At 41.7% G+C, this 12,004-nt stretch overlaps 1 protein-coding gene across 3 annotated transcripts in view; it reads right to left on the reverse strand.

Moving 5' to 3' along the window:
* LOC146700434 (phosphatidylinositol-binding clathrin assembly protein-like) overlaps nucleotides 1–12,004 on the reverse strand; it is a 31,230-nt gene that overhangs the window by 8,620 nt on the left and 10,606 nt on the right. Inside the window, exons 4-18 of one of the 3 annotated variants that reach the window (XM_085470642.1) lie at nucleotides 11,329–11,431; nucleotides 10,135–10,228; nucleotides 9,926–10,037; nucleotides 9,374–9,480; nucleotides 7,918–7,959; nucleotides 6,070–6,155; nucleotides 5,497–5,560; nucleotides 3,984–4,117; nucleotides 3,648–3,745; nucleotides 3,295–3,408; nucleotides 3,153–3,183; nucleotides 2,871–3,012; nucleotides 1,859–1,882; nucleotides 1,429–1,485; nucleotides 1,130–1,249 (exon numbers count right to left, since the gene is read on the reverse strand). In XM_085470642.1, coding sequence (XP_085326768.1) covers nucleotides 1,130–1,249; nucleotides 1,429–1,485; nucleotides 1,859–1,882; nucleotides 2,871–3,012; nucleotides 3,153–3,183; nucleotides 3,295–3,408; nucleotides 3,648–3,745; nucleotides 3,984–4,117; nucleotides 5,497–5,560; nucleotides 6,070–6,155; nucleotides 7,918–7,959; nucleotides 9,374–9,480; nucleotides 9,926–10,037; nucleotides 10,135–10,228; nucleotides 11,329–11,431 — 1,328 coding nt within the window. Of the gene's footprint in view, nucleotides 1–1,129; nucleotides 1,250–1,428; nucleotides 1,486–1,858; nucleotides 1,883–2,870; nucleotides 3,013–3,152; nucleotides 3,184–3,294; nucleotides 3,409–3,647; nucleotides 3,746–3,983; nucleotides 4,118–5,496; nucleotides 5,600–6,069; nucleotides 6,156–7,917; nucleotides 7,960–9,373; nucleotides 9,481–9,925; nucleotides 10,038–10,134; nucleotides 10,229–11,328; nucleotides 11,432–12,004 lie in introns of all 3 variants that reach the window. The other 2 variants (XM_085470641.1, XM_085470643.1) reach the window with 2 other exon arrangements.

The following is a 12,004-nucleotide window of genomic DNA, read 5'->3' on the forward strand; positions in this document are numbered from 1 at the left end:
TAACCATGGATATGATTATAATCATTATAATTCTGTCTATAATTCTGTTTACTAATCTTCAATGTTCTTTCGGGTGTTTTGTTGTTGCCAAGCTGGTGAATTCATGGTTTTTAAGAATGTACCAGGTTTTTGCTGGTTGCTTTGCTGGTTGCTGATTGCTGATTGCTTTATTTTTATTTTTTGGGTGGGGGGCGGGGGGGTTGACCCTAATGATGATGTCCCTCACTTGCACTGACATCTCCTTGGGCCTCATATTTAAAGTGCAGTGAAAAATCAACACTTTGAATCATCTTCAGATATCGTGTCTTCAAAGCTTGTCCAAGAACAGAGAAGTAGGCATAACCGGTCATGAAACAGTAAACTGTCCAATTAATGCGAAGCCTCTGAAAATGTGAGAATATCTATAAAACTTGCTGCAATTCCTAAAAAAGTTTGTCAAATTTTTCTGTTAAACCCCTTGAATTAAAGCTGAAAGTCTACACTTCAATCACATCATGATTGTTTGATTTAAAATCCACTGTGGTGGTGTACAGAGGCAAAACTACTAAACTTGTGTCTTTGTACCCGTTCTCACTCCCAAAGCGTAACATTTTACGCTAGGTGACAAATCGTCACCATATTACGTTTTCGGCTACCCACCACGTTCCTAAATGACGACCTCGGAAAAAGAGGAAATAAGAGAACCGAATGGACTGAACCTACACATGTTCGCTCTTTTTCTTCAAATCGCTTAGAAACACGCTATTTAACATCATCATCTGGTTAAGGTCAGGAATAAGGTTATGGTCAGGGCTAGGGATAAGGTTAGGTTTAGGGCTGGAATACAGGGCTGGAACGTCTACTACCGCGGGAGCGTCATTGCACTGGATTCCAGCCATAACCCGCCGCGTACCATAAGAACGCCGAAGGTCTCCTTTCGCGTTCCTCAGGAACGCTGCGGGACGTGACAAAACGTCGACATGTTACGCCTCGGGAGTGAGAACGCTCTGGTCTTTGTGCAACACAACTGCGTACAACCATTGCACTACTTGAGATGATCCCATTAGTGCCCATATGCTATGCTCTTGTCCCCACGCTCTCTGGCATGTTCATTAACATTTCTGCTTGTTTTTGTGAGGGCTGATGTTACCTGTGTTCCTGGGATGGGTCCAAAAGGATTGGTGGGTCTCAGTACAGGCTGGTTATACATGACATGCTGTGGGGGCATCATGGGAACGCCCCCCATCTGATGATTCATCTGAGGAGGGAGCTTCTCAGAGCACAGGTGAGAGCAGGCAGGGAAGGAGAAGAGTATGAGGGAGCGAAACAGGTGGGGAGTAAACAGAGCAACGTGAACCGAGACAAAACAATAAAAATAAACAGTATTTATTGGATAAATTAAAAATCTCTAACTGTAAGACCACGATAAGACTGGAAGTTGTTCTTTACCATTCCATACACAGGCACTTGGGGTGTCGTCATAGGAAAAGCCACTGGTGCTGGAGCCTGTACAGAAAAACAGGGAGGGGCGTAATGCACAATACTTTTTAATAGTGACCAAAAGAAATAAATTAAAATTAACGCTAATTCTGTTAGGGCAATTAATTTCTAATCTGTCAAAGATGTACCTCAAAGAAAGTCATTTTTTGTTTTTTTATGCCAAATAAATATTCCCATTCATTCGGCTTTTACAAGATCTTGTTAAACAAAATCAGCTTTAACGTTTAACAACACTGAATCGAGATGACACCACAAGGGATAAAAGGGCAGTTCTAAGACAGTACAATAAGGAAAATGATTAAGAAAGCAAAGCAGTGCAGTTCTGGAGGATGTCGTGGACAAAACGAGGAGTGAAGGAAAGGGGGCTGAAGAAACTTACATAGCCAGTATAGATCATCCCATTCTGTCGAGTTAAAGGAAAGAGAGAAAAGAAAAACAGTTAAAGACCTCTAAAATAGTTCCGCATTACCACAATCACAGCCATGCCCGTTCTCTTTCTCCAAACAGGCAGAGAAGATAAAGCGGAATTTTTTGCACTTTCCTCATGTTAAAATCATCTACTTTCCATTCAAGGCGTGCCACCATCTTTCCAAACCATTTGCCGAGAAAATGAGCAGTTTGAGTTGAGAGGTCAATCAGTCCAAAATTAAAAGGATGAAACCAGACTGAATTGAAGAGACGTGTAGATAATTGGCATGGAGCACAAAAGGCACAGACACATTTGGGAGCTCCTTCAAAAGTACTGATGCATTGAAAGAGCTGGATACAGCCTCACTGCCAATCTTCTCAGTGGTCACTTGGTCTCTTTCACATGACCACAATTATTAGACATCTATAAAGACTTTTGGGAGAAAAATCCAACTGTGCGCAATGTCAGTTTTTATCATTATCTTAAAAAAGCTGAGGCTTTGGGGTTCCAGTTTTAAAAGCTCAGAAGCGCCTAGAAAAATCTGTTTTGTTTTTATTACCTTATCACATTGTAAAGTCTACCGGCCAGTAGGGAAACACTAATGAGCGATAAAGCAACTGACTAAACAGCATGGAAGCCAGAAACCTTTTCAGTTTCTTGGCCATCGCGCTGGAGCAAACCCATCCATTTAGAAATTCACCTAGGATCCCTCATCCACTTATAGCTAGCTTTGGTTTACAGAAATTTATATGTGAAATTATATTTTAATCCCAAATTAACCAACCATACTAAGTGGAGACTGGAGAAACTGTTAATAAAGCAGAAACCTTCACACCCATACTGTCTTGAGAAGACATCTAATCAAGCAGCAGAAGTGGGGGAAAAAAGTGTCAGAGGAAGTGTAAGTGCAACCAAAGGACCTTGATGACGCAACCACAAACTCTCGCAGGCAATTAAAAAGTAATTGTAGCATTTATTTTACCATTTGAGGAACGGGCATGGGTGCAGGTGCCATGGGATGGGTGGTGTGAGTCCAGTTGGTGCTGGTGCACATGGTCTTCGATTGCCAGCCACTACCACCCGTCGGCTTCTTCTCTACCAGCTGACTCCACTGGAGCTCTGGCCTGATGCACAAAAACACACACGATCTAACACGTGCATTTGCAGGTGCACAGAGGATGCAAAAATCATTGAACAGCGTGAGAGATCCGACAGCAGTCGTCTGCCTGCGGCTCGGCTTTTGATGTAAGGCAAACCCACTCACTTTTTAGCTGGCGTCCCCCCAAACTGCAGGTCTGGGAGAAGAAATAAAACAAAAATAAACATAGCATCAGTTGAAAGGGAGACACAGCAAGACTGGTTAACAGGGAAAATGTGAAGAGAAAATTTGCACATTTTGTACTCACTCCCAACAAGGTTGGCTAAGGATGAGTCCAAATCATTGGGCAGCATCTTCCCAGAGTGCAACGGGGCTCCAGGACTGTGAATTTGAGTGGGTGGGGATGGCTTTAGCAAGTCACCTGATGTCCACAGGTAACCATGGTAACGTGAAAAGAGAAGAAATGAGTCAAAAAGCATGAAGAAGCTAGCTGTCATTGTCAAAGCATAACATGCTTTAAGCGTGTGCTTGTTTGTATGTGTGTGTGTGTGTGTGTGTGTGTGTGTGAGGTAGTGAGTGGGAATTTACTCTCATGCTTCATTGTACGTTAACATGATTATGTGTACATGTGCGTGCGTGCGTGTGCGTGCGTGGTCCTACCTCCCCAGGCGTTGTTGTTGTTGGGCACAGTGTGTGTGGTCTGGATGGGGGTGAAGTTAGGCTGCAGGGTGAACAGCTCACTAGTCAGGTTTGGCACACTGCAGGAAGGAAAATGGAGTGGAAAGCACAGTTTTTTTCCTCACTTTATTCTAAAAATGTAAAGGCTAAAGGCTTTCATCTAAAGACGTAGGGTAACTGGACAAAATATCAGGATAAGATCAAGGAAATAGACTTGTGACATTTAACTAATACAAAAAACACTCTTTTTAGCAGTATAGATAGGAGGCACTTTTTTTCTTTGTAGAAACTATATATAAGCGCAGACAATACACTCACTGGTTGTTGACGGGTACAATAGGTGAGTTAGAGAAGAGATCTGTGGCCCCTCCACTGCTGTTGGCACTGCCCACTGATTGGGTGCTGGGTGACACGTTAGGTGTCTGAATGTCGATCACTTTGTGACCGTCCTCCTAGACAGAATACATCAACACAATGTAGATGATTATGGTTAGTATAATACACACAAGGTTCACTTTGCTAGTACTATGTCAGACTCTTTTTTTGTTTTTGCCTTCAGAGCTTCCTTAATCCTTATTAGCAGCGATTCAACAAGGTGCTGGCGATTTTCCTCAAAGGATTTTGTCTATGTTGACATGGTAGCAGATTTGTCAGCTGCACATCTAGTATTACTTGTTCCACCACATACCAAAGGTGCTCTATTGGATTGAGATCTGGTTACTACGGAGGCCATTTGAGTGCAGTGAACTCATTGTCATGTTCAAGAAGCCAGTTAGAGTTGCTGGTGGGAACAGCCATCAAAAGATGGGTACACTGCAGTCATAAATACTCAGGCAGGCTGTGGTGTTTAAACAATACCCAGTGGTATCAAGGGGTATGCCAAGAAAACATCCCCCACATCCTTACACCACCACCAACCTGAACCATCCATATAGGCAGGATGGATCCATGGTTTTATGAGACCAGATCAGATCATATCTTCTTTTGTCCAAAAGCGATTAAGGTTGTCCTCAAAGCTGGATGTGTTATGCTCTTCTGCATACCATGGTTGTAAGGAGTGTTTTTTTTTTTAAATTACTGTTGTCTTCCTATCAGCTTGAAGCAGTCTGGTCATTCTCTTCTGACATCAACGAAGCATTTTCTCCCAGAGAACTGCATCTTGCTGGATATTTTCTCTGTAACCCTAGAGATGGTTGTGTGGGAAAGTGCCCGTCTGGCACTAACAACCATGCTACATGCAAAGTCTCCTCACCTTTCTTCCCCATTCTGATGCTTGGTTTGAACTTCAGCAGGTTATCTTGACCATGTCTACATTCTTTAACTCATCTAAATGAGTTGCTGCCATATTATTGCCCAGTTTAATAGTTTCATTAATGAGAATTTTATTAGATATAAATAACAAAGCATCCAGTGAGTGTGTATTTCAAGGGTTAATCTTCCTTTAAATTGTTACTATCAAATGAAAGGCCAGGATGGTTTGTTTGAGAATAAACTCCACTGCAGGAGTGCAGTATGTAGACTGAGAGTTCATTTCTATTCTGTGTGCATCTCTGTACACTACAGAGAAACAGCGTATTTCACTGTACTGCAGAATTAATGCACTTGTCTATTCAACTTTAACAACAGTGTGGAGGGCAGAAAGTCTTAAGACACCGAGGTCTACATGGTTCACACACGTGAACGGATTTCAGAGTGTTTCACTAGCATAGAAGACAAAAGAACCTAAAAGCACAGGCAATCATATTGTGGTTGAATCCCTGCAATAGTTCTGGCACGTGGTATGTATGAACTGTGCAAACCTGTCCACATACTGTGGACAGGTTTGACTCACCTTGTGTTGCTGCAGTCGGTTGTCCTCCGTCTTGTCTTCCATGCGGCTGAGAGAGATCCCCGTGCTGGAGAGAGATGACACTGCACTGGACAAGGTGCTGGATCTTAAGGTAAGACACACACCCGCAAACACACACAGGGTTTACAGGTCTCTTTAAATTTCTTTTTCTTTTTGGGGGGGATATTCTTTACTTTACTCTTTGATACTTTTTAACAACACCATGTAAAGCTAAAAAAAAAAACCATTTAGTTATCTGGGCACCATCAGCATGACCCACGGTTGAAATGTTTCAAAGTAGTGATCAGAAACGAACTTTGAGTAAAATTTGATTGTAAGTATCATTTAAGCAACAGCATATGATGCATGTAGGTAAAATGCAAGTTTTATGTTTGCTATAAGAGAAACTGTAAAAATCTGGCAGTAGTAAAATTCATGGTGGCAGATCAGCAGTACACCATGGTTGCTGTAGTGCTAATGCTGGTAGCAGTAAGGGAAAGAACAGCTGTAGCAGAAATAATAGTTTTAAAAGTAGCATTAAGTGAGTGATGCAGCAGGCCAGGTATCTGATCATACCTGCTAGCGGTGGAGAGGTCCTTGAGCTTCCTGCCTTCCAGAGAAGCTAGATGCTGCTCCAGAGCCTCCAGGAGAGAACTGGGAGCCTGAGGGGGGTGGGGTTCAGCAGATTACAACCATGGGCAAGTAGGCAAATTGGGGCACTTAGCTCGCTTTTCCCTCCTCTCCTCACTTCTCATTTCATCTCTCTCTCACACACACAAAGCAGCAGCAAAATTTAGACATCACCCTCAAATTCACTATCTACTCTATGACAGCTCTTTGTTCTGTTTTTTTGTTTTTTTCATTTGGTTTCATCAGGTTTGGTTGGCCAGCATGCACATGTTAGCTTTGGATCATGCAAGCGAGTCCACAGCAGGACTGACAGGTCGGGACAGAGCAGAGCATCATCGCTGCGGGGCTCCAGAGTCGAAACACAACAAACACGTCTGTGAACCATCTAACGAGCCCATGCAGAGGCCAGCAGTGCACAAATGCTCTCGTAAACACACACACTTACACACGCATACACAGAAAGAAAATCACTATCCAAAATTTAAGAGTTAACTTGTGGATTCCACAGTGAGATTCATGTGTTAGTGGTTTGATTGGCTGAGGAAGTAATCACTGGAGCTAAGCACCAAAACTGTGTCCCGCTGGAAGCCAAGGAAGTTAACTCAGTCAAATGTAAACATCTGGTGAAAAAACCAGGTATACACATCGAACAGCTGGCCTGCACTCATTACTGGAAAACAAAAAGGATGGATGGGTTCATTTGGACCACATGTGATACCACAGTTTTCACCCAGAGCTTTACATTTCAGCACCAGAGAACACAAGGCAAACACAACAGGCAAAGAAAAGATTTCTCATATACTTATTTTAAGGGGGAAAGAGAGTAAAATGCGAATTCTGGGCATCCTTCTTCAGAGAAATCTAGAATATGCTAAAAGTTTAAAATTAAAACAGACACATATCTAGAGCTTAGTAAAGGCATGGTTCACTATGTTGTTGAATAAGGGCATATAAGGTCTTCATAAGCACTACAAACACGACATAAATGTAGAAAAGAAAAAGAAAAAACAACTTTTTTCCATTTAAGTTTTTTTTGTCACATTGTTAAAATCCAATGAAAAGCATAAGCTGTATTCAAGGACCATAGCATAGTATGCAGTACTTATGATGGCATTATGTACACCTATCCAAGTCATATTTGCAGAAACCTATTTAACAAAAACCATTCGCTGCTCTCCCCACAGCTAATAATACAAAGGGACATAATCTGTTCAGAAAGTGATGTGAACACTGCTTAGATGGACAAAAGCCTATTTCATAAAGTTGTGCTGACTTTTTTTTGTATGATAAGCCTTTGAGTCAACAGACAAGCTTTGATATTTACACTGGGAAAATGCCTGAAAGACTGCCAGAAAAAATTCTGACATATTATATGCCCCAGTCTAAAATTAATCTGAAAAAAGAGAGAGAGAGAGACTGAAAACTTTTGTGGCTGTGCTGCATAAAAACTGATTTAAAAAAATCTTACCTTAGAGTAAAATTTGTTCTGCAAGGATTCAGATAAGAAAACAGGACTAAAAATTGTCAGGGGGGGGGGGGGGAAATGCTGCTTTCAGGCTAGTTGCATGTGTCCTCTCTATTCTCGATTCAGACAGAAAAGGAGACAAAGTGAAGGAGTTAAGGAGAGTGAAGAAGAGAGGAGGAGAACGGGGCAGCTGCAGTGTGGGCAGGTCTGTAGGGTGAGTAGGGAACGGGAGCGTTTAGAATGAAGCATTATGGGACTGACTTTGACGGATTTAATACACTGGTTGACTGACTGGTTGATTGACTGATTGAGATGAGATGTAGACTGACCTGTGTGAGATCGGGGCTGTCGCCCTGATCTATCCCAACTCGCTGTGTCACAAAAAAAGGAAGGAGGGATAGGGGGAGGGAGGAGGGAGGCAAAATAAAAATAAAACCAAATGTAACAATAAATCAGGGAATAACCAAAAAAAGAAAGAAAGAAAGAAACCCAATAGACCACATAGTAATAAAAAATAAAGGGAAGAGGCGTGTTGAAGGAAGAAGAGGAAGAGGAGGAGGAGGGAGAAAGAAGAATCAAACCCAAGCATTCATTACTTCATGCAGTGGCTGTAAAGGAAAACAAAGAAAAGACAACAGAGGAGGAAGGCGCATGCACACGCATACAAACACCTATATATATGTATATATATATACACGCACACGCACACAGTACATGTACACACACACACTTATAAATACACACACGATGAGATCTGGTTGGAAATGAAAGCTGAGCACAACGACTGTTTAGACAGGCAGGGCACAGAGGGCAGACAACAGGTCATGTGACTGCAAGATAAGAAACATCCAAAAGGAAGACACTCAACTAATGTTGACTTTGAACAGAAAGAAGAAGGGGAGGGGGAGCACAGATGACACACAAACAGACAAACACATTTTGTTAGACAGGTAAAATGAATGGGTCCTTAAAGTCAACGTTAGTCTTTCTTTCTTTTTCCTTTTTTTTCTCTCTTTCTTTGGGATCAAGTGGCTGCATCCCAAACCTTCTTCCAAATGGGAACGAAACCAAGCAGCGAGGCAGCTTTTGAAGATGTACACGATTACTCTGCGCAGTCTACAGATCATAAAACTGTTTATATTTATTGTGAAGCCCAGCAAGAGCTGTTAACGGAGTAACAGCCATTTAAAAATAAAAGAAACTTCTATTTATTAACAAAACAAAAAAAAGAAATAGGGTGGAAATTAAGCTATTAGAACAAGAGAAAGAGATAGTGATAGAAAAAGAGCTTGCTTGGGCATGCAGTGCAGGCATGTGAACAGGCAGCACACGAGGGGTCTCTCAACTGGAAGCTCTACATGAGTGTCTCTCTGATAGCCTATAAGAGTCTGGCGTTAATGACTGCCTTGAAGTAAACCCCTCCCTAGGCCAGGGCAAGAGAGGGACAGAAACAGGAGAAGATCTAGTGCAAAAAAGAGACTTGGAAGATTAAAGAGAAGAAGCTCCCGGAGGCTGATCTGCGGTCAGTTTAGGTCTGAGAAGACTGACCGTAAATCAGTTCCTGGGGTAACAGAAGTCTGGAGCAAATCTCAACAGGTTCAAGTGCGCTTTTCTGCAGATTAAATTTCTCCTGAGTGACAGGACGAAATGAGAAAGGAGCATTTAATATATTTATATAAAATCAGAGAGGAAGGAAGGCCGTTGAGATTCGCTCCAAATAGATATTCCCATCGTCTTTACAGGTGTTTAACTCCATCGAAGAGCGGCAGGACAAACGGACGTTACCTCCGCCACTTTGAGAAACTCGGACAGTTTGGTCATCCTGTTGAGGAAGGTCTTGTAGATCTCCAAAGCTTCTTTGCACTGGTTCTTCTTCATGTCAAAGTATTTCTCTGCGTGCCAGAAGACGAGAAACAGCTCAAAAACAGAATTTACTTTGACCTGCAGCAGTGTATACTGTAAAAAACAACTTTTAAAAATCTATCTGGTACTGATTTTCCCTGTTAGGCCTGTCCAATTCTTGTCCATGCAGGATGAAATTAATTTTCATTAAGACTCCCACTTACAATAAAATCATAGAGTCTGATGGTCTCTTATCAGACCCTCACACCTCACTGCCTTAATAATTAATGGAAGAAAAGAAGTTGACCATTACACAGTGGCCCTTAATTTAACTCTGGAAGACAGTGGGAGGAAAAATTGATTTTCTCTAAAGAAGGATTAAGTGGAGTTGGATGGAGTCACAGTCTTGTGATCTTGACATCAGAGGAAAATTACCACATAAATATAGAACGAACTAAAGATAGATGAACTCAGGATCTGCCGTGTCGTGCGTACCCAACATGTTGATGACGCCTTCGTTATAAGCGGCAAACAACCGTATGGAGTCTTTAAACAGCAACATGAAGGCTGTGTTGATCACTCCGTTCGTCAGCTCGTTGGAGTTTGGCTGGACGATAGGAGGAACGAACGAGAGATGAGATATTGAAGTGACAGCTACAATTGCTTACATTAAAGGGTTTGGAGCGATTAAGGCAGATGTTTACCTGGAAATCCAGCAGTGCATCCAGCTGGTTCTGAATGATGGGCAAAGTCTTAATCAGCTTCTCTGTGTTCATGGTGCGCATCACACCATCAGCCCTAAGAATCACACAGGAGAACACACGCAGAACTCATCAAGCCTGTAGAGGAAGTGATGTACTGAAAATCAAGAGTATGTAACTTCCTCCTCTGTGGTCTTCCTCTTTTTGTCTTACCTGGCCAGCTTCATTTTCAGCATCAAACATATCCACTAGCCCTCCTTTGCACGTGTCAAACAGTCTCTGCCTCGCTTCTCTAACTTTATCTCCGAACTGGTCGTCCTGAGCTGTCTCGCTGATGTATTCATTTCTGATCTGGTCCATTTTGGTCACTCTCAGTGAAAATCTGAGCATCTTCATCTCTGCCTCTGGTCTTTTTGTTAGTGGCATCTCTAAACCATACTTTACAACTGTTCCCTCCTCTTCTTCCTCTTCTCTCTGGAGCATACCTCCACTTCTCCAGGCTCTCTTCCAACTCCTCCCTACTCTCACTACAGGTCACACTATCATCTGCAAACACTATAATCCACTGAAGGTCCTGCCTGACCTCATCTAACCCTGATGTAATCCCACTCTGACCTCCCCACTGAAAAATGTAAAAATGTCCTCACGCATGTCCTAAACCAACCTCACAATCATCCTTTGTTGGTTCAATACTTGTAATTGTTTTCCTTTGTTTGGTCTGTTATGACCACTAGCTTATAATTACAATGTTTTAAGATTGCAGTTATGATATACTGACTCTAATACAGCATTTTAGCATCAAAGGCTGTTCAATTTCTTGCTCAACATTGTTCTAGAATATCACTAACAGCGACTCTAAGCTTTTATTACTCAAAGGCTCAGTTCATCTACTCTCTGTGCCCTTTTAGCTCTGTCTCTTTAAGGTCCTACTGTCTTCTGATTGGCTGCCCATATGCAAACAAAACTGTTGTGTTGCTCATCTCAAACATAGGCACAAAACCACTTGACACAAAAATAGAAACCATTTTGAACACACTGTTTTTACAAGACATGCATTTGCCACTTGGGGCTGCAATGAGTACTTGTTAACATAAATGTACATTTAAGGAAAAATAGAAAATATATTTACTGTTTCTACTATACAGGTAAAGCAGAGGATAAACAACAGGCAAAGTGTTACAAGCAAGAGTATCCTACCCTCTCTTCATTTTTGTGAAGTCCACCGCTGCTAGTCTGTAAGACATGGCTTTTTCATTCAGGTAGCGGCTGTAGCGTCTGATGAAGGTTGACATGTTATACCCTGTAGGGCAGAGAGAGGGTGCTGCAGTTAGAGATTGATCAGCTTGACCAATTTTCACATTAGATTAAGAAGCTACACTTATTTTAATTAAAAATATAGTCGCTTCTTTGCGACCAACCCGCATTTCCAGTGCTCATGCATTACCTTACTTTATTTATTTATCTTGTTTTCCTTTTGTATATATAATTAAAAAGTCACCAAGCATGTTTTTTTAATTTTCAGAATCAGAATCAGAATCAGAATCAGAAAGGGTTTTATTGCCAAATGTTGAGCAGGTTTACAACATTAGGAAATTGCTGCGGTGCTTCAGTGCAAACATACTGTCATAAAAATATAAAAATAAGAATAAGAATTAAAAGTGCTAAGTGGATAGATATATACATGATATATACATGAGTGCAGGTGGTGATCAGTGCCAAACATGGAATGATGCACCCTTTGTAACAAACAAAGGGTACAGTCATCTGTAGGTTTTTCAGATTTGGTCCGTCTGAGCAGCAGCTTATTGATAGCGCTACAGAGGCAGCGAGAGTCCGACATAAAGTCATTTTGTTAGATGTACAGCACTGCTGA

This window comes from Copadichromis virginalis, linkage group LG10, assembly GCF_057382275.1.
Source record: "Copadichromis virginalis isolate Kocher_CV1m ecotype Utaka linkage group LG10, C_Virginalis_male_GT1.1, whole genome shotgun sequence".
Taxonomy (NCBI): Eukaryota; Metazoa; Chordata; class Actinopteri; order Cichliformes; family Cichlidae; genus Copadichromis; species Copadichromis virginalis.